The sequence below is a fragment of the Aspergillus luchuensis genome, chromosome 2 (assembly GCF_016861625.1).
Source record: "Aspergillus luchuensis IFO 4308 DNA, chromosome 2, nearly complete sequence".
Classification (NCBI taxonomy): domain Eukaryota; kingdom Fungi; phylum Ascomycota; class Eurotiomycetes; order Eurotiales; family Aspergillaceae; genus Aspergillus; species Aspergillus luchuensis.
This window is the reverse complement of record NC_054850.1, coordinates 4,788,901-4,814,304: the sequence shown is the minus strand read 5'-3', so window position 1 is coordinate 4,814,304 and position 25,404 is coordinate 4,788,901. Positions and strand designations below refer to the sequence as shown.

At 43.2% G+C, this 25,404-nt stretch overlaps 9 protein-coding genes across 9 annotated transcripts; 7 read left to right on the top strand and 2 right to left on the bottom strand.

The window, feature by feature from the left end:
• Positions 1–5,284: 5,284 nt before the first annotated feature.
• AKAW2_21569S (putative isoamyl alcohol oxidase) lies at positions 5,285–6,991 on the bottom strand (the record flags this gene model as incomplete). Its single annotated transcript, XM_041686407.1, has 1 exon — positions 5,285–6,991. One exon carries the CDS (start codon positions 6,989–6,991, stop codon positions 5,285–5,287), a length of 1,707 nt encoding a protein of 568 aa, XP_041540395.1.
• A 601-nt stretch (positions 6,992–7,592) lies between these two features.
• Positions 7,593–8,929, top strand: AKAW2_21568A (uncharacterized protein; the record flags this gene model as incomplete). Its single annotated transcript, XM_041686406.1, has 5 exons — positions 7,593–7,788; positions 7,858–7,925; positions 7,993–8,372; positions 8,423–8,487; positions 8,541–8,929. 5 exons carry the CDS (start codon positions 7,593–7,595, stop codon positions 8,927–8,929), a joined length of 1,098 nt encoding a protein of 365 aa, XP_041540394.1.
• A 1,941-nt stretch (positions 8,930–10,870) lies between these two features.
• AKAW2_21567A (TPR domain protein) lies at positions 10,871–13,255 on the top strand (the record flags this gene model as incomplete). Its single annotated transcript, XM_041686405.1, has 3 exons — positions 10,871–11,535; positions 11,591–12,289; positions 12,343–13,255. 3 exons carry the CDS (start codon positions 10,871–10,873, stop codon positions 13,253–13,255), a joined length of 2,277 nt encoding a protein of 758 aa, XP_041540393.1.
• Positions 13,256–14,285: 1,030 nt separating this feature from the next.
• AKAW2_21566A (uncharacterized protein) lies at positions 14,286–15,096 on the top strand (the record flags this gene model as incomplete). The annotated part of the gene is made up of 2 exons (XM_041686404.1): positions 14,286–14,587; positions 14,655–15,096. 2 exons carry the CDS (start codon positions 14,286–14,288, stop codon positions 15,094–15,096), a joined length of 744 nt encoding a protein of 247 aa, XP_041540392.1.
• A 509-nt stretch (positions 15,097–15,605) lies between these two features.
• AKAW2_21565A (MARVEL domain-containing protein) lies at positions 15,606–16,296 on the top strand (the record flags this gene model as incomplete). The annotated part of the gene is made up of 4 exons (XM_041686403.1): positions 15,606–15,755; positions 15,813–15,925; positions 15,985–16,110; positions 16,161–16,296. The coding sequence occupies 4 exons, from the start codon at positions 15,606–15,608 to the stop codon at positions 16,294–16,296; spliced, it is 525 nt and encodes a 174-aa protein (XP_041540391.1).
• Positions 16,297–18,866: 2,570 nt separating this feature from the next.
• On the top strand, positions 18,867–19,167 carry AKAW2_21564A (uncharacterized protein; the record flags this gene model as incomplete). Its single annotated transcript, XM_041686402.1, has 2 exons — positions 18,867–18,978; positions 19,037–19,167. 2 exons carry the CDS (start codon positions 18,867–18,869, stop codon positions 19,165–19,167), a joined length of 243 nt encoding a protein of 80 aa, XP_041540390.1.
• Positions 19,168–20,334: 1,167 nt separating this feature from the next.
• On the top strand, positions 20,335–21,681 carry AKAW2_21563A (RTA1 domain-containing protein; the record flags this gene model as incomplete). The annotated part of the gene is made up of 4 exons (XM_041686400.1): positions 20,335–20,553; positions 20,617–20,752; positions 20,814–21,229; positions 21,307–21,681. The coding sequence occupies 4 exons, from the start codon at positions 20,335–20,337 to the stop codon at positions 21,679–21,681; spliced, it is 1,146 nt and encodes a 381-aa protein (XP_041540389.1).
• A 356-nt stretch (positions 21,682–22,037) lies between these two features.
• AKAW2_21562S (Zn(II)2Cys6 transcription factor) lies at positions 22,038–24,160 on the bottom strand (the record flags this gene model as incomplete). Its single annotated transcript, XM_041686399.1, has 3 exons — positions 22,038–22,505; positions 22,559–24,020; positions 24,066–24,160. 3 exons carry the CDS (start codon positions 24,158–24,160, stop codon positions 22,038–22,040), a joined length of 2,025 nt encoding a protein of 674 aa, XP_041540388.1.
• A 226-nt stretch (positions 24,161–24,386) lies between these two features.
• AKAW2_21561A (uncharacterized protein) lies at positions 24,387–25,370 on the top strand (the record flags this gene model as incomplete). The annotated part of the gene is made up of 1 exon (XM_041686398.1): positions 24,387–25,370. One exon carries the CDS (start codon positions 24,387–24,389, stop codon positions 25,368–25,370), a length of 984 nt encoding a protein of 327 aa, XP_041540387.1.
• Between the last annotated feature and the right edge of the window lie 34 nt (positions 25,371–25,404).

Below are 25,404 nucleotides of genomic sequence, written 5' to 3'. Positions count from 1 at the left end.
TAATAATACTTTTTTTTTATGCTTTGTTGATCCAGACACTAATAAATCTTATTTTTATAAGAAAAAGTTTCTGAAGCTTTTTTATAAATCTATATAATTACGCGGTAGTTACTATATTTAATATATAAAATATAATAATAATTACCGGACTATGGTCTGACATTCTAATTAATTTATCTATATTAATTTAAAAGTTAATAATATATAGATTATATTTTATTCTCCTGCTTTTTACTATATATTTAATAATTATATTAATATTAAAGTCTGTAAGAATCTTTCTACAGTCTGCTATATTTATAAATATATATATAAAAAATCTGATTATACTACTGTTAAGTTTAATATTAGTATTAATAAAATTAAAAAATATATTAATAAATAATATATTAGCTCTATAAAAGCTGTCCAATATTTACTTGATTATATAATTTATAAATATTTTTTTTCTATAAATTTTTTAGTAGTTCATCTTTCTAATAAAAAAATAGTAACATGGAAAGAGAATAAAATAATTAATAAAATATATTTATAAATTAATAATCAGAAATTATTTCTTAATATATTCTTCAAGTATAATATAATTTATTTTATAAAAAGATTACTTTACTAGAAAATATTTAAATACTATGTCTGGAACAGAAAGTAAATCTTTATCTAATTTTATTTTTATATTATATTTTATTATATAATATTAGTCTTAATACTAATTAATTATATTAAATAATAAAAAATAATAAATATAATAAAAAAAATATATTTTAATAATTAACTGTATATATTCTCTTTCTCTATTCTAGAAAATATATTATATTTAATATTTATTAACAGCTATTTATAGTCCTAAAAAATATAATAATCTATATATAATTAATAATATTTTTTAATCTTCTTTTAAAGAGGCCTGCTATATATTAAGAATATTTATTAAAAATAATAAATAAAATTTCTGCTTCCAGAAAATACATAAGTTTTAAATAAATATTATTTTATAATATATATTTCTATTTATTATAATATACAGAGAACTTAGTTATAAAAGAGCTTCTTTTATCTAAATATATTATATAAATACTTTATTATATAATCTATTATATTATATTATTAATAATAAAATTCAGATTCTAACTAGATGGTTAATAGAAAAGACTATATTAAATCTTTATTTTTTTCTTTTATATTATTATATACAGGTAGAAAAAAGATTATTTCAGGATTATAATCTTTCTAAATATTATTATAACTAGAATAACCAGGAGAAGTCTAATAATTCTTTAATTATAAAAAAACTAAATTATAATTATAAAAACTTGATCTAGTCAGTTAATAAATAAGAAAAATAATTTAATAATTACTAAAAGAATATCTACCAGATTATTTTTCAGAATCTTTAAATCTTATTTAAGACCTGTTAATTCTTCCTTAATAGTCCTGGCAGAACTAGAAAAATATTTATTTATTAAATTATTTATAATTAGCTTCAGTTATAAAATAAGATTATTTTTTATATTATCTTAACTAGAATTGCTTTTATTCTACTGCCTGAAGATTAAATAATTTATAAATATTTTAAAATTCTTATTTCTATTTATTTAAACTCTACTTGTAGTGTCTCATAGGGGTTAAATCTTAATAAATTACTGTATTATATTAATTTATTTATCTGGAATAAGATCCTGATAATTTATATAAATATATTTAATATAATTAACTAAATATTATAAAATATCTGTAATACTAGAAATCCATTTAAAAGATTACTAGTAGTATTTAATAATAACTTTTAATAAATTCTATTTATTATTTTTTTAATATAGAATAAGAGGTTATTAATACTGCTATATATAATATAATTATTTAGAGATCTATTAAATAATTTTATCTTATTAAAAATATATATTTATAGTATAATGCTGATATTCAGATATATAAAAAAAGTTTTTGATTATATTTTTATTAAATAGCTTGGCATACTAAACTAGATTAATATAAATAAATAAATTCTTTTTTCTCTAGCAGTGACTATATATGATTAATTAAATAATTTTAAAAATTATATATATCTGAATATATACTCTATTATAATTTAAAATATTTTATTAAATATACTATCTTGACTTCCTGTAATAATATTATATAAGAATTTAATAATTATTTTCTTAATTAACTGCCTGACAATATTATTATTATTTATAAAAATAATTTATATAATATTAATAATATTATATATCAAGAAATTACTAAAGAATTTATGTAACAGCTTAACAGCAGTAACTTATTATTATTAATTTTATAATTAAAGTTTAATATTTTATTAATATTTTTTTATAATATAACTTTATTATGGGGGCTGTATAATAAATTCTAAATAATTTTTTTTATATTAAATAATTATATCTAGAGATATAATTTAATAATAAAGATTTTAATAAATAAATTTATCTTTTATATAAAACTAATCTTAAGAACAGAGAGACTAATTTTTTATTTAAATTAATTTATTAATAGTTTCCAGTACAGTTTATCTTTATAATAATAATTAATAAAACTCAGAATTAATTATTAAATTATATTAGAATAGACCTGTAGATTTTAATCTTTTTTTATAATTAATTATATATAATCTTTTCTTATATAACTAATATAAAATATCTATTAGTATTACTTAGTTCTAGAATAATTTATAATCTAGTATTAGAATAGTCCTATATTTAAAATATAGTATTTTTAGATATTTTAAAGTATATAATTTTTTTTTAATTATTTTATTTTTTTTCTATATTACTATCTGCTTATTTTAAGTTATTATTAAATTAATTATTATTTTCTCTTTTATTATATTATTTAATAATTAATAAATATAAATTGTTTATTTTATTACCAGCTCTCTATTAATTATATAAATAAATCCTGATATCTGTATTATTACTCAGATTTTTTAAGATATTCTGGACTATTATCTTGACTTTAATTATATTAGAATTATTTATTAAAAAGAAATATCTGTTATAATAGATTTTTATAATCTTATATATACTATATTTTCTGAGGATGCTTTTATTAAAGCTGCTGGTTATTTTTATATTAAATATAATAAATATAATAATTCTATTTTAAGTCTAGCTGTTAATAACTTATATATTTTATTTAATAATTTATAAAACTCTGATTACAGGGCTACTAGTATTAAATTAATTAATTTCTATATTATTTTTATTAGCTTAATAATATACTATATCTATAATAATTCAGAATATCATATATTTATTATTATAATATATATTTATTATAGACTTCTAGATAGTATTATAATATTTCTAGATTTTAATTTTTACTATATTTTTTTATTAAATATATACTAAATAAATACTCTCCTGCTAGGATTAAACTATCTATTCATATAAATAATTTAATTATTAATTTTTTTAATAATACTCAGTATTAATCTTCTTTAATTTATATATTCTAATTAAATTTTCTATTATTAATAGTTCTTAAATTAATTTCTGTTATTATCTCTAGCAGTATTATTTTTTTTTAATATATATACTTGTATAGCTTATAAAACCTGTACTAATATTTTTAAATCTTATATTAAATTTTATTATTATAATTAATCTTTATTAATCTTAGTTAAATATACCTGCATTAATAATAATCTTATAATATATTTTATTTCTATATATATTACTGCTTCCAGTAATATTTCTAACTAGTTAAATTCTATTTTCAAGAATTCGCAGAATATTTATTTTTTTAATAATACTATATTTTATACCAGTAAGAATCCTTTCTTCTAAAAAATTTTAAATAAATATATTATATAAAAATTGATATCCTCTTCTGTTAATTATAGATTTAATAATAATTATTTTAATTTAAACCAAGGATTTATTATCAAAGATAAAAATATTATTTTATTTAAAAATAAGTTATTTTCTGAGTTTTTATCTGATAAAACTAATAATAATTTATTTTTAAATAATATAATAATATTATCTAATTCTTTATCTACAGTATCTACTGAAGATAAGGATACTACTTTAACTTAATATTTTATATTAAAATTAATATTAATTTTTTTTTATTTATGTCCTGTCAGTAATAGTAAAGTCTATAAATTCAGAAGTAATTCTTAATTAATTTTATATAATTTTACTTCAGACGCAGGACTTGAGAGATAAGAAAAAAATATCAGAAATTATTAAAATATTTCTAGTATTTATAGAATTATCTAAGATAAAAAAATATAAGAATACTGATATTATTCCTGCAGAGATTACTTTTAAAAATAAAAAAAAGAAATAGTACTCTTAATTTATTAGTCAGTTTTTAAATACTGTAAATAGCCTTAATTAGTTTAATATAATAAAATATTATATATCTTATATTTCTTTCTATTATTAATATAGTTATTACTACAGCAGCAGTAAGCAGGAATATAAGGCTCAGCTGTAATACTATTTTATATATAATATAGATTTTTTAGAGAAAAGTAATAGTTATATTTATTTTTTTTTTATATTTTTTAGTTATATGAGTATAACAGTTAATTAACTAGCTAGATTTAGTTGAATAATAAAGTTTATTAGTTAATTAACTAATTCAGTCTGACAAGTGTTCATATCATAGGAATCTTTAAAAGAATTCACGTGATTAAGAATGATTATAAATCTAGAAGAGGACACTGCGCGGAGCGCAGCGCCTGTAGGCCCTTGTTTGCAGTATACTTTGTGTACTAACCACTTAAAGTGAATGTGGTAGAAACCCCCCCACACCCCCCCTCGATGTGCCGTTCCAAGTGGATGCAAAAATATATTCCGTGATCCCCATCCGACCCATGAGCTTCAAACCACTGACAACCACCTATATCGTACATTTGCGTTTTACCTTTGCTGGCTCAGTTTCAGGTAAGATACATGAACCATTTGGAAGCCTCTTATTAATGCTTTCTGTGTATTCGGTTTCATTGGGAAGAAAAAAAGGTAGTATACGCCGAAACCAGCGGTGAAGTGGAGAACACAAGAGGAAGTGCTTGTCGCATTCGGTATGACTACAAAAAATGTACGAAGGACCCCGGTAAACCTGGACACTATGCAAGATAGAATTATCTATTGGAAAAATGTGAATGTCTTCAATCATTAAAACGTATACAGTCATCTAATGCTTGACATAATATACAAATCAAGTCGTTGAACAAGAACGAAATCTATCGCGTCTTCCCACTATCAGTGGGGTTGAAGATATTTACAACTTAAGACCGACCGGACTAATAGTCAGTGGCTCAAGAAAAAGCAGCAAAGCAAGTGCTGTTGGCCTGGGAATCCTCCCAGCCGACACACTTCCAGCAGCTCAGCAGACCGGTAGGGTCATACTTTTTCTTGATGGAGAGGAGCTTCTCATAGTTGTCTCCCCACCAGGCCTCCTGCCAGTCGACAGTGAAGGCGTTGGCCTCGTTGCTGTAAGCACCACTGCCGGGGGTGATGCGCTCCAGGGTAGCGGTCATGTTCTGCAGCGTGGCAATCTTCTGCTCACGGGTCTGCAGGGTGCTGTTCCAGGCCCAGCTGCTGCCGGAACCCAGCTCCCAGACAGACTTGCGCCAGGCAGGGGAAGCACTGGTGGAGCCCTCAGTGTAGTTGTACAGGACAGGGGCGACGACGGGGATGTAAGGGGTCTGGCCGTTGGCGAGGATGAGCTCGAAGAAGTTCATCAGGTTGGAGCGTCCCTCGGCGGTCTCGAAGACGTCGGTAGGGACCAGGCGACTGCCAGCGAAGTGGGTGACACCAACACTGACGGAGCTGGAGGTGACGTACTTCTCGTAGAAGTCGTACCAGGAAGAGAAGGCCTCGATGACGGCGGAACCACCCTGAGCCTTGGCGTAGGCGGCAACCTCGGCCATGGAGGCATTGGCTTCAGCGACAGAGAGCAGGGGGGAGACGTTGACGAGGGTATCACCAGTGACGTGACCACCCCAGCCTTCCTTGGCCCACTTCAGGGTGTTGTTGACAACGATGTCCATGAAGGGGAGGACGTTGGTGGAGTTGCTGGTGAACTTGATGATGGCGGCGACGAAGCTGACGGTGGGCTCGACGCGGTGAGTGCTCTCGAGGACAACACCAAAGGTACCACCACCGCCACCACGCAGGGCCCAGAAGAGGTCCTGGTTCTGGCACTCGTTGGCGATGCGCAGCTCGCCATCCGGGGTGACAACCTTGAACTGGACGACACGGTCGACACCAAGACCATAGACGGGGGAGAGGACCGAGTGGCCACCGTTCATGACCCAACCGCCAGAGAGACCGACGGTGGGGGAGTAACCACCGAGGATAGTGACGTTGTTCTGGTGAGCGAACTCGTAGGCTTCATCGAAGTTAACACCAGCACCGGCAGTGATGGCGTTGTAGGAGGCCTGGCAGCCATCGGGGACAAAGGCGGGGCTGTAGCTGAGGTTCTGCAGCTTGCGAGTCCACAGGGCCAAGGTGCCCTTGCCGCTGCTGCGGGTCAGGTAGTCATGACCACTGTTCTTGATGGACAGACGGGTGCCAGAGCAGTTGGAGAAGTGCAGAGCGTGGCGGACATCGGAGTCATCCTTGACCTCAATGTAGTAGGAGGGCATGTTACCCTGACGGCAGGTCTGGTTGACAAAAGCCAGAGGATCGGTGGGGTCGCTGCTATCGAGCAGACATTGATCCTCGGGGTTGGACGAGCACATCTCATCCTGGTTGTTCATGTAACCATTGGGAGAGTTAGTGCGGAGGTAAGGGTCGGTGTAGTTGTCCTGAATGTTGGCACAGGCGGCATCGTTGGGGGCGACGGACTGGCCGTTGTAGTTGGAGAAGCAAGGGAGGGAGAAAGGAGTCAAGGGCTGCACACGACCCTGGAGGGTAGTGTTGAGGCTATCCAGAGTACATGAGCAACCACAAGCGGAGCCCAGTCCAAAAAATTGGACGGCCAGAAGGGCCAACGAGGTCTTGGAAGGCGAAGGCGTCATTCTTCAGGGCTGCCACGCGACTGTGAGACAAACTCGGCGGAAGGGAACGGGGAAACAGCGACGATCGCGACCATTTGAATGAACGGTCGGGGCCAACGTTCAGGAGAATTTTTCTTACCTTCGGGAAAAACGGAATGAACGGACCAATTCAGTGTGTCTCATACGATTCATACGATTCAAAGCTATTGAATACTGGGTGGGCAAAGGTTGTGGGTTGTGGAGGAGAAATTGCTTGGTAGCTGGAGAGTGCGAGATGCGGCAGTTGGGCGACATACGCCGCAACCGGGACCGTAGCTGTGAAGGAAAACCCAAGGAAGCTGCATGGAGGTGTAAGTGGACCCTTTGCTCCATTATGGTTGGTATAAACTATGTAGTGCCACCAATCATAAATGTTCAAGGGGTGGAATCTTGACGCAGGTCCCCGTTTAGTTTATTATTAGGGTTTAGGGTTCATTAAATCGGATCCTTCTTGCACAGAACCACAAAAGACCACAAGTCCCCTCTCTTCCCCCCTCCCTGAAATGGGAGACTTATATGGAATCGCCTGACCCGCCTGGTCGCTGCTCCCTGCATCGCTGACTCGTATCGCCGGCCGTGCAGGATGACTTACGAAGAGAATCGGTACTGGAAGAATGTCCTGACCATCGTACCAATCATTGGTGCTGCCCTGGCCACCGTTTCGTATGTCCTGCGACTATATTCGCGGCGCTTCACCACCGCCGGCCTGAAAGTAGAGGACTGGTTGATGGGCGTGGGCTTGATTCTTTCCTACTGCGCAACCGCCTTTGTTGTGGACAGTGAGTTGCTCGCACTTTTCATGCATGGCTGGCCGACCGAGTGAATACTGATTCGTGCTACACATATAGCCGCATTCAATGGCGTGGGTTTACCAGTTAGCTCTCTGCCGGCCAACGAACGGCAACGTATTCAATTTGTATGTTCTTAATGGGCGCACTTGGTTGGCGATGGCACCCACTAACATATGCACGAATTTGATACAGGGTTCATGGATGATTCAGAAGTTTTGGGCGCCGTCCGCTGCGTTTGTGAAGATATCGATCGTCGTGTTCCTGAAGCGTCTACTGGGAACGGTGCGCGCGTATGCAATTATCTCGAATATCCTGATTGGCTTTATTGCCTGTTGGGCCGTCACGGCGCTGCTGGTCAATATATTTCAGTGCACTCCAGTTCAATACTACTACGACAAGGATCTTAACGGGCATTGCATGAGCGGTCAGCGAGCCTTCTTCCAGGCGATGGGATCGATTTCTTTGGTTGAGGATGTCATTGTGCTGTGTCTACCCACACCTATCGTTTGGGGGCTACAGATCACCTTTCGTCAGAAAATTGCCGTGACGCTCGTGTTCTCCCTGGGTGGACTGTATGTTATTCTGTGGCGTGCCTGCGACTCCGGTACTAACAACTGAACAGGGTCTGTATATTCAGTCTAATGCGTCTGATTGAGTTCCGTAACTTCGTCACCACCGACCTGGCTTGTGAGTTACCTCCCCGTGGAACACTGTTGGCGTTCTCGACTAACTAAACTCAGCCTCGAGTGCCAAAGAATCTGTCTGGACTTGTCTCGAACTCGATGTAGCTATCATTTGTGGCTGTCTGCCTCTCATGAAGCCTCTGATTCAGGGCTTCCTCGGCAAAGTGCGAAGCGGAGTCTCCAAAGCCCGTTCCCACCCGTCATCCGGCACGAAGCTATACTTTCCCAACGGCACCACCCACAACAACGATGGATTTCGCCAGATCAACGATCCGTTGAGCTCCATGGCCTCCAAGAACGCTCATATCGCTGCCGATGAGAGTCGAAGGAGTTCCGACGTTGAGCTGCAGGGCATCGCGGTAACCACCCGAATCGACCAGGATATCGACCGCCCGCGTACCGGAAATTCGACAGATGTCTCCGCCGAACACGTATGGCCACGGTGAAAGGTACTGCCAGGGTGATAGTCGGTACTGGGCCTACAGCAGTGCAGCAGCTTATGAAGTGCTACTGAACGCGGCTGGACGAAGGGATCAGCCCGCACCCCGACCCCCGCATGCTGCACTCATTAGAGACGAGGGACATCGCATGCGTGTTCCATGCAAGGTCGGGGGTATGGTGCTCGAGCACTTGGCTCCGGCCAGACATCTCTTCGATAACAATTGAGATGAAGGGGCCTACTGCTCATTTGCGACGCATTATTGAAAGAGATGCGATAAGCAACGCCATCGGCATAAACGTCTACGAAGTCTGACGAAATAGATATAGATCGATAGATTAAGCCTAATTCACATAATATTTCACAGCTATTGCACTGATGCAGCTCTCACTACGATTACAGTAATAGTAAAGTGACACTTTGTCACATATTTTGTGTGTTTAGTATGCAAAACCAAAGTGGATCCCGAAAATTCCATCCTCCCACGGGGGTGAAACCGAGACTCCCCAAATCCCTGGACATGTTCGCACCGGCCGATCCGCGCGAAACCCTAGAATCAGCACCCTGCATTTCCGCAATCCCCCAATTCCGGAGATCTGGAGACAGGGAAAATTATTTGCCGGAAATACGTTGATGAGGCCTATATATCTAAAACCATGGATCGGGAGGAATTCCCGAGCGGGGAGACTTACTCTACATTTTAATAAAGGCAATTTCAGCCCGAAGTGCTAACTCCAAACTAGTCTACTCATAATTTGCAGCTCAGACACCACGGCATCCTATTGTTAACATGACTCGAAGAGGCCATGACATACTATATTGATTAACAATTATAGCCTACAAAGTAGTATATTCTATGGCTTGAGGGATCCACAGCACTGCACATCATATCATATCTGATAAGCAGATCCGCCGTTATTCAACACCCAGTCTGGGAATGATCACTGTTACTGACTATCTTAGCTTGCGGAGAGATTTAGGGGACAACGGCTGTCGAAAAGATTTAGTCTGGCTTGAAAGTATTGGTAAATGGAGATCAGAATGGGGAGAGTGACCCAGACCCGACGATCCTAATACGCTCATAATTTTTACACACGGAAGATGCGGTGAAATTAGCGTGGGATCGGCAGGGGGTTATCCGTATCCATCACTTATAATGTAGAATTTATGGAGATTGGATTGTTGATACATGAGTCAGTTTTACTCTCTGATGTGCCTGTCCGATTACTTTTGCAGCTTAAGTTCTGCTGGGATGGAGTTTGGTGTCGAATGGGACGGCGTAGCAGGGGTATGATTAGTGCACTGTACTGCCATGTTCCGCTGTTGGTTGTTCGATCTTGGACAGTCTCTGGTCGGTTTTTTCGAGTCGATCAGGTCAGTAGAAAGGAGAAAAGAACAGGTACAAGATGAGAGGTGGCTACAGCCACAGTTTTTGGCTATCATTATCGTTCGAATAGGTACGCAGTTACTTTGCTGCTAGTATGTTAGGCCTCCCTACATAATGGATGTAGCCGCTGGTTCAGTGTTACCTCATTTAACAAGTCGCCAAGTTCCATCATAGCAATAATGCATGTGATGCCATTCATACATCCGAATAACTAGTAATGAGATATATGGCTATAGTGAAGGATGCCTTAGTGACTATCTGTGTGTTCAGTGATGTTTCAATCTGTAACTGTCAGCAATGCCATTGCAAAGTAGGAAAAGCGATTCATCTGGTGAAGCATGAAAGCACGGCAAGTTCCGGCTGCGCTCGTTCGTTTGCATTCACCACTCGTTTGCTTTCACTGTCATCCCGAGTTCCTTCTCACCTCTACTAAATGAGATATTCCTCCTTCTCTTCTCCTTTTCACGCTCGCTCTCATTCAAATCCTCGTTCATCCACATATTCAGTCATCGCGTAACAAGTCACACCGACCTCATACCTTGACCTAAACCGACCAACAAGATGGAATGTCATGACGCCTCACGCGTTCCTAAATACATGCAATACCTGGAGGATCAGAGGCAAATCCTAAAAGATGCCCAATCTCGCAGGGGCCAGCCAGTCGAACTGACAAAGTCCCGCGAGGAGATAATAAACCAGTTTATTCATCGCTACTTGGCGGAGACTACCACACCGGTGGACAAGAATGCAATTCGCACCTCTTTTGTCCCTCCTGCATACCCACCTTCCATTGCGGCTTTGGGAGAATTGAAGAAGATCCCCATCAAGGATCTTACCATCGAGACTCATCATCGTGGCTCCTACATCCTCTTGAGAGCAGTTACCCCTGCGTTTAGGAAGACAGGAATCGTGACCGTGGTGGAAGATGAGGAAGGAGACGTTCTTGCCTTGCAACTGTATAACCAGGATAGGGACCTCATCACCGATGGGCGGCTCGTTGATGGAACAATCATGCTTATAAAAGAGCCATATCTTAAAGTAATGGGCGATGGAGACTGTGGGTTGCGAGTCGACCACCTATCTGATATCAGGTTCATCCTTGAGGATGATTCTATGGTGCCCTCAATCTGGAGAGACGAGTCAGAAGTTGATCGTTCTGCCAACTCTTGGAAAACAATGGGAAATGACTTCTACAACGATAAGGACTTTCGACTTGCTATAAACTGGTACCTGTTAACATGACCTTGATATTACTGAAAAGTAACGCTAACTGATATGCAGTTATTCCAAAGCTCTAAATCGTTCCACTACTGCAAAAGAAGAACTTACCATAAGGCTCAACCGTGCTCAGGCATTCCTCAAAACCCATCAGTTCGACGCGGCTCTGCGTGATGTTGAACGCATTCTATTCAATGATAGATCTGCTGAGAAAGCACTGTTCCGTAAAGCCCAAGCCCTTTACTATCTTCAGAGATTTCAAGAGTGCTGTGATGTTTACGTAGACCTGTGCAAGGCCTATCCAGACAACGCCACCGCTAAGAGCGAGTTTGCGCGTGCTGCAGCGCGACTGGCAGAGCAGCAGACTGGCAAGTATCCATTCAAAGAAATGCAGGATGAGGCAACAAAACTTAAACCCCCACATTTGGACCACGCAACGTATGTCGGCCCTGTTGAGGTGAGGCCCTCTACCCATGGACGTGGTTTGTTCACAACACAGGCGGTCCGTGCCGGTGACCTACTTCTTTGTGAAAAAGCCTTTGCGTATGCTTTCCATGAAGAGGGTGATATGACCAACGTTTCGATATTGGTGTACGCCGATACAGACAGTATGAAAGTAGGTACCCAAGCCGAACTGAATAGTCTCATCGTACGAAAGCTGCACAACAACCCATCGTTAATTCCGACATTTAATGATCTATACCATGGCTCATATATGTCTGTGGGTGTCTCTGAGGTCGACGGTTCACCCGTCGTTGATACGTAAGTCTCACTTTCCAAGGCGCGGGCAACATGGAATATACTGACATTTCCAGTTATCTGGCTGAGCGAGTAATGTCACTCAATGGTTTCGGCTGCTCGGTCACCTCACGTACAGCACACATATGCAGGATTAATGCCGACAACGGGGATCTTGATACTGATAATGAACGCTTTGATTCCAGTGGAATCTGGCGTCTCGCATCTTACGTAAATCACTGCTGTTATCCGAATACATACCGTGCATTCATCGGAGATATGATGGTACTCCGCGCTACACAGGATCTTCCCGCAAACACAGAGCTCAAATTCTGGTATCGAACACCCGTGGATGACGGTACTGCAGAGAACGTATACCAGAAATATTGGGGATTCCAGTGTGACTGCGCAATTTGTCATGATGTGCGCAAAACAGGGGAAGCTGGTTTGGCGAAGCGACGAGAACTCATGGCTGCTTCGGACTCGTCCATGAATTACATAGCAAACGCCTACAAATCCTCATTCAGTCTCCAGGAGCAGACTGCTGCAATTAACATGACAGAAGCTGCCATTGCTATGATTGAGCAAACGTATCGGCGATCACCCTTGGAAGTGCCCCGTCTTGGGATCTGTAAAACAGGGTTGTTTTTGGCAGAGGTGCATGCCACCCACGGTCGTTGGCGGAAAGCTATTGGATATGCTATCAGAACGCTGCAATCCCTCGGCTACGTGATCGAAGGCTGGCAAATTCCGTATAAAAAAGGTAGGCAGTTGCGCGTCACACGATGGGGACTGGCAATGGACGTCCTTGTTCGGTGTTGGATGATCCTTTGCTGCACGTATGGCGAGGTGGCACCTGAGCTTGCTGACCACGCTGAATACTACGCTAGGATGACGTACAAAATCTGCATTGGTGAGGATGAGACATTTGGGGATACCTATAATCGGTACTGCGGCCGAGTCGATGGAATGGTCGTGCACAGTAGTTGAGTCCAGAAGAGTATGCTCCTGTTACAGTTGGTATTTTCCGGGCCATTTCTTCATAACGCTTTCGTACAATTGCTTTTGCCATCGCCTTAGCTTAACCATGGGGTTGAATATGATTTTCATTGAATCGACATTTGACAGTTGATGGCCCCCTGTACAGATGTTACTTCGGCTAAATTTGGCGTTAGTCCACTACATAAACATATCGATAGATCGTAAAAGCTTTGGTGTCGAGCCAGGGTACATCTTTGTCGCACACTCGACTCCACACTCTCGTAATTACCGAAAAGGCAATCAAATCATGAAGTTTACATCGGTCAACACCAGGCTTCATCAAAACCCGAAACATCATAGAAATCGGACCCGGGATGAAGCGGGTAATGGAGAAACTGGGCGAGATTCTCGGATGCTACTATGTGGTTTGTGGCAGGGGGAACAATATGTATCAATGAGCACTTAGAAGCTGAGTGACATTTAAACCCTCGGAATTTACAACTGTATTGATTTATATGCACTCCACTTATCCACTTATTCAGTTATCCTTACTCAGTGGCCTTGGGCCGTGGCCTAAAATTACATGGAATACTATATCCCATCTCCCTAGAACATCACTTAGGACCTTACCCCCTGAGGTCAGTGATCAACGAGACTTCCTTCAGGTTAAATGCCAATACCTAACGACATCTAGTGATATCGTTAGGTAATCCGAGGGATCACCGATCCGGGTGTACTTCTCCGCTCGCACGCTGAAACATACCCTGTCAGATCGTACAGGCATCAGAAACTCGCTACTAATTGCGCTACACAAGATGACTCATTGCCAACGCACACGACATGAGCTAGGTAATTGGGCTTTTCCGTGAGCCGAGGAGCTCACAAGGCTGACACAAGGACACGCAGATCGTGCTCCGTCCTCTGTCATCCATCATTCATCATTGAGGGAACACAACCTCACGAACCAATTTGAGTGAAACCTTCCTGTTTTAGTCTTTCATACTCCCTTATAAACCCAAGGCTTCGAGAAAAAGGAACTATGGCTCTTTCCGCAGGGAACGCCATCCTTTCTCTGACGGAGCAGTTGAGTGTGCCACCTAAAGCATCCCTGCAAATACTCGGGACACACAATGTCAATAAAGACAACAATATTATGGATTTTGATATCTGGGTCGACTGCCCGAAAGCAGTCGGTATACGATCGGCCAAGTTCCTGACAGAGAATGATGTGGAACCTCGCTGTTGGAACTACTCCGCTGACCGCGATAACAGCGACCCCGAAGATATATTGGGCGGATGGCGTGATGATCGGTTAAACCATGATGATGCAGATGATCGAAGGTCAGTTCTTTTGGATGACCGATCCAATTGCCTCGCCTTATACTGACGAACCCATGTCTTTTATCAGCTGGAGTCTTCACAAATCAGGTCATTTTCTAGATGAGGATTGCACTGCTCTCAGAATTCATATCGAGCGCCTGGCACAGAAGACCGCCTACGGCGGTTCTGTCGAGGTGTCGTTGCATACCCCTTCAATACAATCGGAAGCAGGAAATAATGCGTCAGCTGAGAAGAGAAATAATGCACATATGTTTGTGGAATGGACCTTCGAGTGTCCTTTCACCCCTACCGATCAGGTATGGAGTGAGCTGGTCATGAACGCGATGGTGGATCATAAGAAAGGCTGGATCGAGCCACATGCACCAAGGCCTTCGCACGGAATGTCTCCTTTTCGGAGGGCAATGAGAGCCAACGGTACTTCCCGTGTTGTATCGCGGGAGCAGAATGCGAATGGGGTAACGCATTCAGTGAGGCAGTTCTCTTCCTGGGGTGGTGACAGTTCCGCGTGAAAGGTGGATGCTTGCATTGCTTGTCAATATGTCACATCAATCTGCTCTAACCTTTCCTAGTTGAACCTGCTGTTATTTGGCTTTTGTTAGTTATATACTGTGGCTTCCGGTTCATCAAGGCTGATTAATTGACTTGGTTTATGTGAGATTCGACTGTCGAGGGCATATATTTCCTGACGAGTTTCTTCTGCCAAGGAGGTCGTACCGTAGAATATAGTGTGGGGTGAGCTACACAATTTCATGATCAGCCAACCACTGCTGGAGAGTATCAATTTGTTCATTTATATCTCATAAATACGCACATTCAATAGTGTTTGCGGTTTGTTGTATCCATGGTTGAGGTCGGGTCCCCACAAACGATGAGATCATAGACTCTGACGGATCGTATATACGGGCCGGGATGAATAGCGGAACATGAAGGCAATCCTATCTTCATATGCGCATTTTACGACTCATCCACCTTTATATCTTGTCTGTCGTATACCACCTCCCTTATTGAGCCACCCATCATGCATGATTACCTTGGCCATCCTCTGGGGCTGGTGGGGTGGTTTGCCCGAACGATCCAAGCTATCAGCTCGATCATAGTCCTGGGAATTACAGCGTGGGCCGTGAGAGAGGATAACAAGACACTCAGTGTTATCTTCTCACTTGTCATTGTAAGTTGTCTGTTGAGGTACTTTTTTTGAGAAGGTCTTATTCTCACCTTGGTACAGGCTACAACGAGTCTGGTTGTCATAGCTGTAGCTGTAGGCATCAGCTGCTTAGCACGTCGTGCCAAGTGGCACATTATCCCACTACTTGTCACCGATGCAATCATATCGTACCTGTAAGTAGTATTCAATTACTGGAGCTAGGCCGGTTAGTGGTCAATGCTGATAATTATAGATGGCTCACCTCGTTCATCCTGCTCGCTTTGAACTTCAACCGGAGGACCTGTCGCGTCAACCGCTGGATTGGAGAAGTGTCTTGCTCCCGAAGCTATACTGCCGAGGCATTTAGTTTCATTGCATTGTAAGTGACTCGAAAACGCCCTGCCGATCTTCATTACTGACTCATTATAGTTTCACTACTCTCATGGGCCTATTCTTGGAGACCGCCTACATCTACTGGGCGAAGCCCGACAGTGTGCCCCGAACAGAAAAGCGGCTACATCAAGAACGCCTTTCCGAAAACCTCAATGCGGCTGGCCTCACCTAAGGGGTGCTTTACAAGTGCCTATCGGCTAATTTTCGTGCTGCCGCTGCTCGACACCACTTCTTCATGAACTCCAACACTAGTATATATGTGTCTTTTGGGACATCATTCACATATTCAATGTCTGCTACACACTGGACTTCATGATCCGGTCAATTTCCTCTCCCTGATATGTTGCCAGCTTCCTCGACTGTTTTGCCACGCTCGTTTCCCATCGCACGCTAGTCGTAACTCGACATTTGCTTTAAGAAGACATCATCTATTTGATCAAAAACAAACCCAATTCATTGCAAAGTAGACACAGACCCGAGTACTTCTAAATACACCCACATTCCACTGTGTAGTCCTTGTAGTACCTTGGGAGTCGTCCATCCCCTTAGTTATCCATCCCCACAGCCAACGGCGCTTTACTACTCGGTTGAGTTTCTCCTTCGTTGATGAGTCTCTACCTCGAGATCCTTAGTATACTTCAGAACCCAGATCATTCGGACGGGTAAAAGTTTCCTCACCAGATAAAGTTTCCTCACCAGATATAGTAGCCACAGAATCCTTGAGCGGAATCAATGCTCAGTTCACAGTATGTGCAACAGCCTTTACAGCCTTCCCATGTGCAGCAGTATTCACCCTCCGCGGTACAAGAAGCATCTCGCTGTTCTAGTGGAATACTTGCTGCAGCAACATAGCCAGCGAAGGCAGAGATTGCGATAAAGAGGGAGAATCTCATCTTAAGGCCTTATAGATTGCAAGGCTCGAAACAAGGCAAGAGAATACCAGCAAGATGTCCTCGGGGAGTCAATTATAAAATTCAGGAGGGTTGGAGATTCGATCTTGAAACATCATTGCCTTTCTTTTATACCTTGCGATGTTCGTGCAATGGACCAAATCCAACAAAAGCAACGTTGTTCAGCGGTGTGATCAACGTACGTCTGACCCAAAATCCCGAGGGACGGTGATCTGTGCATTACTTCCCAGCCCAATAAGGGATAGTCTTTGTAATGATCGGCAATGAGCTGTAAATGAATTGTTCTTACTCACCAGTAGGAAGTAGGTATGTACAGACCAATGCATTGTATATCCTCAGCCGCATAAGAGACTGAGCTAGTCTGGATGGAGATGTAGATCCCAAAAGGAACCCCAGCGGACACTGTTGTTCTCCAATGCTTATGGCAGTTCAGATCCCGAATCTCTGTCCTATTCCGAGCCATCCGGTCCACGACTGACCCAGCCATAATCATTGGCTTTTCTACTAACAGGGAGTCCACCTGGTCAATACAGACCAGTCAATCCATTAGTACCAATCCGCAAATGAGTGAGGCTAGAGATGGCATCGGGATTGGGCACTCATCATTTGGCCTCATTGTTGGAAAGGACAGACCTGCATAGGTCATGGCTAGAGAAAATGCAGATCTCTAATGGTTGCCATAAGAGATAATTACACGTTTATTCTCATAACCTTCTGGGTCACTGTGAGAGGGGATACAGACAGAACATTGTGTGATGAATTATCTCGAACTAGAATACATTAATACACCCTGCATATCACGCAATTCTTCATCTGATGTCCCCTCCCCGATAGCATGAGTTTCTCCGCTCCCGTCGAATCCAAAGAAATTCTTCCCCATACCCCACTCCATTGCTTTTTCAGAGTTGCTTTTCCTAAGTTGCTGCGCCCTCTACGCAGCACTGAGTCACTGCGCGGGGTATGCGTACCACGATATTTGCGGTACCTTTACAGCAACCTCTATTGTCTCATTGGTTGGTCTGGTAACGGACATCCCCGAAGCTACCGTAACCCTTTGAATATGCCCTTCAGGTTTATCAATAAACATTACTAGCATCGGCCAAGGACTTAGGTTTGAGCGGGGTTGATTACTAGTTACAGTAATGGCTCTCCGTCCTGCAGTTAGCCAGTGTGGACTCCATGCAACCCTTAGTCACATTACCCTAGAGATATAGGTCAAGCAGAATTAGTATCTCCTACTCCGTTATCGCAAACCATGGGATCTGCATAAACCACCACAACAAACCTGACAAATATTACTACGTATGAACGTGACACGGATAACCAATATATATCTTGATAGCTCAAGAAGATTCTCCTTCCAATTAACGGTCTAATATACTTGATTCTCAAGCAAACAGCCATGATGACCAAGGTCTTGCTGGAAGTCAGCTAGCCATCCACAACAAGAAACCAGAATGCAGGCCGGGCTACCATTGAACTAAGGAATAAGCAATGCAAGGGCAGATCCTACGAATTTTCACTTTGAACCACTTCAACCCCGCACGTTTAACCTGTTATGGCAATCGCCCCTTCAGGGGATAATTGGCTATCCTCAACGATACCCGAGGACGGATCGTCCAGTGCTTATCATGCTCTCTGAGCATCACACACACCCAGTCAAAAAGCAAACATGTTCATCGTCAATGCGGGCATAGACAGCCCTACCAATTTCAAGCGCACATAAGAAACCCCAATGGCCCCATCCATCCTTCTCCTTCATCGAGACTTCGGTAATCTACTCACCCATATCTGCCTACTATTCCTATATTGATCTATATCCATCCCCAAGATGAAGTTCGTCAGTCTTTTCGCATTCACAACTGCCATTGCAATGGTCACTGCGGCTCGCGTTCCGATAGGCGACCGCCAATTCCTCGCTAGATTATATATTCCTCCTCAAGGTGATGGGTGTTTTTCTCTTTCTCATCTCCAAGATCGTGTTAGCTAACTGGAGTGTAGAGGGCGAGGACTGCCGAGCGCACACTGGCGAGTATTGTTGCACATGGGAGGGTTGTCGATCATGCTGCGTGTGGGAGAAATGTGATTTGAGCATCGACGCCGCGCAGGGCAAGTGTGTGCCGAATTGGTGAGATATTAGTCGACAGGTAAGTTGATCATATGAAACAAGTACTTCTTTTGTCAAGGCTTCAGGTCGCGGCCGCTGATGTGTTCAGTAGAAGGCAAACTTACTTTGGAGGGATGAAGTCTCATATCGGTTATCAGGCTTGGTGGCTTTCGTTTGTTTCGATGTCTTATTTTTTAACTCAAACACTGCCATGTATGCAATGAGAGTTGACTCGGCACTGCCAATGTGGATCTCATGAGTTATAAACTTCTCTCAAGAGTCTGTTCTTGATAAAATGCGCCAGAGGCGTCTCTTATGTATTTGGTAGGTTCTACACTGTGTAGTATCCGGTGCAAGTCTGTTTGGCATCCGAATAAAACAAGTGTGCGGTACATGCTATGCAAGAACTCGAAAAATACTGTCTTGACACTAGGGTGGCTATATTGACGGATGGCTGGGAGATATATCAGAATGTCCCTTCTTCTCTATCTGATGCCAGTGGATTTCTGATAATAATGCTATGCGTTCTTGTCTACTTGATTATAACACGACAGAATATAATGGAATACCTTGCCGTCCATATCGTGCTGAGCTGACCATGTATATATCAACATCGACTACATCCTAGCCTGCAGTACTCGCAGCTTGACCAACATCTGTCATAGTGGAAATGCTCACAAAAACGGAAGATGGATCTTTACTACTATTTTTATGGCAGCTAAACAGTAACAGGATCATGGTGAGATCTAGCAAACAATGGTGGCTGTTATGCCTCACATACCTCTGTTTCTTGATGGGGCGAAACTCCATCAACAGACGATATTATTGGTCGGAGCGTGAAACAAGAGCAGCACTATGCCTGTCATGGGAAAGCGCGGGTAGCTGCCTAAGATAATCTATTCTTGGCACTGCTCGTATATTTCGAAGGATTGCCAAGCATCCTGTCAGATTCCCAGAACTCGAGATCATGGCCAGGATGTGCTCTTATTTGTCTGTCTTGCAGAGATGAAACTGGTTCATTGTTGGTTAATTATATCTATTGTGTGTCTGCCTGATTTTGAGGCTCTGTTGGATGTCGGGTGAGGTGTATATAGACCTAGATCGTGCCGCAAGTCGGCCAGTATAGTAGACATCGAAAACAAACATCTCAATCAAGTTTTGATATCGTGACAAGTCTCGCTAGCTTGCCACCATGAGCACGACTACAGCTTCAATCTCTACTACCACCAGTGCTTTGGCATCAACCCAAACATGCACCAATCCCAAACCAGGGAAGAATGGCTACCTCCCTCCAGAGGCTTGTGACGATATCCTCCTCTACGTTCCCTCTTTAGCTGCGGCAGTATTATTCTGTGTTCTATACGGCCTAACCCTCATATGTCATGGGGTACAAGCATTCCTGTACAAAAAGGTATACATCACCCCTTCACAGAAGCCCCAACCACCCCGCGTGCTAACCAACGACTACCTACAGCGCTACGCTTGGGTCATCATTATGGGCGCAACCTGGGAACTAATTGCGTTCATATTCCGCGCCCTCCTCACTCGACAACAAAACAACTCCAACTACGACACCGTCTATACGATCATGTTCCTGCTCGCTCCTCTCTGTACCTCTCCCCTCTTACCTCCCAACCCTAACATACCCCACTTACCAACCACCTCGAACAGGGATCAACGCCTTCCTCTACATGACCCTCGGCCGACTCATCTACTTCTTCATCCCGGACCAGAAACTCGCCGGCATCACAGCCCGCCGCTACGGCCGACTCTTCGTCTGGCTCGACATCTTCGCCTTCCTCGTGCAACTCGGCGGCGCAGCCATCACCACCCAGACAGATGTACCGACCAGCACAATCATGCTCGGCGTGCATATCTACATGGGTGGTATCGGACTACAGGAACTATTCATATTGATATTTACCGGCTTGATCATCCATCTCCATCAAAAACTCATACACCTTGAGCGGGCAGGGATATTGAGTCCGGACGGTATGGCAGGCATGGGCATTGCCACAAGTAGGAATAAGCCTATGCCATGGCGGTGGCTATTCTACGTGATGTACACTGCGTTGGGGATGATCACTGTACGTCTAACCCACATCCACCTTACTGGTTCCAGGGAGGACATCTATATACTAATGAATATGGTCTGGGAAAACAGATCCGAATCATCTTCCGACTCTGCCAATACGCACAAGGCACGGACCCGAGTAATCCCGTACTCACGCACGAAGCATACGAGTATGTCTTCGATGCGGTGCCGATGTTCATTGCGCTGGTGTTGTTGAACGTGGTTCATCCGGGGCGGGTGTTGCAGGGGCCGGAATCGGAGTTTCCGAGGGTGAGTCGGGCGGAAAAGAAGAGGGTCAAGATGGAGAAGAAGCAGGCGAAGAGGGAGAGGAAGGAGGCGAAGAGGTTGCAGAAGGAGACGAGGAAGGGATACCAGAGTGGGTGGTGGTGGAACATGGGAAGGGAGAGGGGGAGTGAGACGTTTGAGATTCTTCCTATGCAGGAGGGGGTAGAGGGGAGGGTTTAGTTGGTTTTGAGCATTCTCTGGGGTGTTTTGTGTAGAGGTTTAAACTTGACTTTTAGCGTGTGGTTATGGTAGCAATAGAATGATTGAGATATACTAGTATAGTCCTCGTGTCTGAGCTGGTGACAATGTCTTGACTAATTTATCGACATAAGAATATCGAGCGACATAGAGTATGGTAATCAAACAAGGGAGTTTACGTATCAATCATTCTACAATCTATGTACACAATGCAGAATATTCACAGTCTATATCAATCATAATTGTCACCTGAATGTGGTCCACACTCACAGGTACAAAATTCTTTCACAGGTCGAGATCGAAAACATCACAATCCCTACCACTCATACCATCCTCGATCAAGTAGCATAATTCGCTGCCAACACCAAGATATCCTCCAAACTTTCTGCACACTCCAAGCCATACGACATGGACAACCTCTCCAACGTCGGCGAAGTAACCCCCACCGGAGTCTGCGCTTGTGCATTCCTCTCACTCGACCCCCGATCCACAGGCGGCCAACCCTGACTCCCATCTCGTGAAGCCGTCCGACTCCTCTGCCAGCGGCCCTTCTCACAGAAACTCCGAATTACTCCCACCAGATCCAAGTCCCGATCCGCGTCCTGCTCTGGTGACGGCAGATGCTTGGGACTACTACGGTCGCGCTCTCTCGCTAGCAATGCCTCTAAGAGATGCACGCCCCGTCGGGCGATCATGTTCGATTCGTTGTGCGAGAGGATCTCCAGGCCGTCGTTGATGAGTTGGCGGTGGTAGGTTGTCTCTGGGTCGGAAGTGGTGCGGTGGAAAAGGTCGAGGCATAATATTATCTGTTTTTATTAGCCAATGAAGAAGTAGGTGAGGGTGGAAAATAAATGCGTACGCTAGCAGCAACACTAAAGGCCTGGTGGATCCAAAGTACCGGTCCGCCATCATGGATCGCTTCTTTCTGCTCCTTGATGATTGTCCGCGCGGCAGCAACGCACGTACGACGCGTCCTAGCAAACACCGGGTTCGTGAAGCTTAACTCAAGGAACTTCCGATGGATCATGATAATCTTGTGCGATGAGCTGATCGCCAAGCTGCGTCTAGCCCAGAGGACATATCTCGGCCACTCCGGATGTTCCTCGACAGGTACATTCCTCAAGTACAGTGGAAGGCCCTGTGTGGCTAAGCTGCGCAATCTACGATCGTGTTCCAAAACCTTCTCGTATCGCGTATACAGGGTATTCGACGCAGCCATGCTATCCTGTAAGGAAGGCATAAGCGCTGCGACTTGGTAAAAGAACCTCGAGTATCCCGCGACACTTGGGTCATCATCAGGTAGCTTCAGCATGTCCTCATCGCGGCAGTTCCGCGGGCGGGCAGTATTCAGGCACGTCCGTGGGATAAGATAGCTCTCTGAGAAGGGAATGGAGAACCAGTCTTGGATGCAAAGCTGGCACCAGGCACGACGACCAATTTCGCGATCAATCATGGCCGGCGAGGGTTCTGTTTCACGTTCCGAGCCGAGACGGTGTAGTCCCAGGCCTTGGGCAATACGGGTAGCAGCTGCGAGCAGGACAGAGAGGCTATTAGAGAAGCCGAGGAGATGAGCCGACATGGTTAGTGTTGCAATGGCCTGGACGGCATATAGGGAGTGGACGGCGGTGAAGTCGGCGTGGTGTAGACACGTCGAGACGGCTTTGAACCATCGCTGTGCTAGAGTGGTCTGCTCCCATTCTGAAAAGCCCCATGCCTGAGCAGTCATGCGAGGAGCGCAGGCGAGGGCGCCGGTAAGGACAGAGAAGAGAAGAGCGACCCATTGCAGGTCGACGCGAGGATGGGCGATATGACCATTGGCGAAGCGGAAGAAGTCGTCGAGTTCGTCTTGTAGACGAAGGGCGTGAAAGGAGCCATGGTACCAAAGCACGCAGTCGCAATGGTAGGAGACGAGCTGCTGCATGAGCTCACGGTCTGGGAGGAGGAGCTGGAGATACGCCAGAGCGGAGGAAACTTCGGGGTTCCGGTCATCGCCGCTGCCTTCGGCCGTTACGTCGCCAGGGGAATGATGCTCAACACCATCTTTACGGGCTAGCATATCGTGATAGTCCGGGTTCTTCCGTCGGCCCCATGCGAGGAACTCGAGGATGGTGGCGGCGTCCGCCATTTCACGTTCGGGGGTCTCCACCGTGTCGGAGACAGGGGTATTGCTAGCATTGTGGATGATCTCAGATTTGGGTCGAGAATTAGGTTGTAATTGTGGATCAGTCGCCTCTTTCAGGGCAGATTCAAGCTCCTGGACACGAGCTTGTAGTCTCTCTACCTCATCGTCGCTACCCCTGGCACGAGAACAAGTAATGCCTCTGTCGGAGTCAGCCGCTGTCAAGAGCAAATTCGGGGATGCTCACCTCCTCGTGCAATTACGACATGGGACAACTTTGTCACAGCGAATTTTGCGCCGGGTGCACTCCACACAGGCCAGGCGTCGACGGATGGAGCTCATGATGGGGAGAAAGTGGTTTGTTGTTCGGCCGGGCTGGGGTTGGACCAGTCACTGATTGATAAGGCGGGGAAACGGCCGACATCGCAGTTCCCCGCTGATAAGCTCGGCCGAGCTGACTCTCTTAGCTTCATTTCGTATAACTATGCTCTCATCAACACCCTCTAGCATGATAGCATGATAGCATTTTAGCATAATAGCATCATTGAACTCCATCTAGCTCAAAAAAATGGCAACAAGATACGTCGATCGTCCCGTTCCTCGCATCTCGCTGCGCGACTTCGACCAGCGCATCGACGAAATCACCGCAGAACTCGTCAACGCCGCCGAGAACGTGGGCTTCTTCACCCTAGTTGATCATGGCATTTCTGTCTCCGAAATCGAAAACATGTTCTCCACTGCAGAGCGCTTCTTCTCTCTCCCGGACGACATCAAATCTACTGTGCCGTGGAACGCCAACAACGTAGGATGGGAGAAGAAAGCCCAGATACGGCCCTCGACGGGCCAGCCTGATACCAAAGAGTCCTACCAGCTGCAGTTTGGCGAAAACATGACCGACCTGTGGATGGACGATGCACATCTTCCTGGCTTTAAAGACACATCTCTCGCATTTATGCACCGCGTACAGGAAGTCTCCGAGCGGTTGATGATCTGCTTCGCCCGGGGCCTCGGCTTCCCCGATGACTTCTTCATCAAATGCCACGATGTATCGCGACCGAACGAACAAACTACCATGCGATTATTACATTACTACGCTCTACCAGACAAATCCGACGGGAAGACCTATCACCGGGCTGGAGCACACGCAGACTGGGATTTCTTGACCCTCCTCTTTCAGAAGGAAGGCCAGAGCGGACTGGAAATATGCCCCGGACGGGAAGTGGTCACAGAATTCGGTATCGGGGATGAATGGACACGAGTGGAGGCACATACCGGAGATATAGTGTGTAATATTGGGGACTTGTTGATGTCGTGGTCGGACGATCGGTTCAAGTCCACGTTCCATCGGGTCAAGGCGCCATCCGAGCCAGGCGATTATTTCGGCGATCGATATAGTATCGCGTACTTTAATCAGCCGTGCAAGGACGCGCTGATCCAGGGGCCAAAGAAGAAGTATCCACTTGTCACGGGAGAGCAGTTTAACGCGAATGCGATGAAGAGGAATTTTGCGGCATTGCAGGAGAAGTTGAAGTTGATGGAGCAGGCTGCTTGATTGTTTTCTTCAAATATCGAGATAACTACAATTT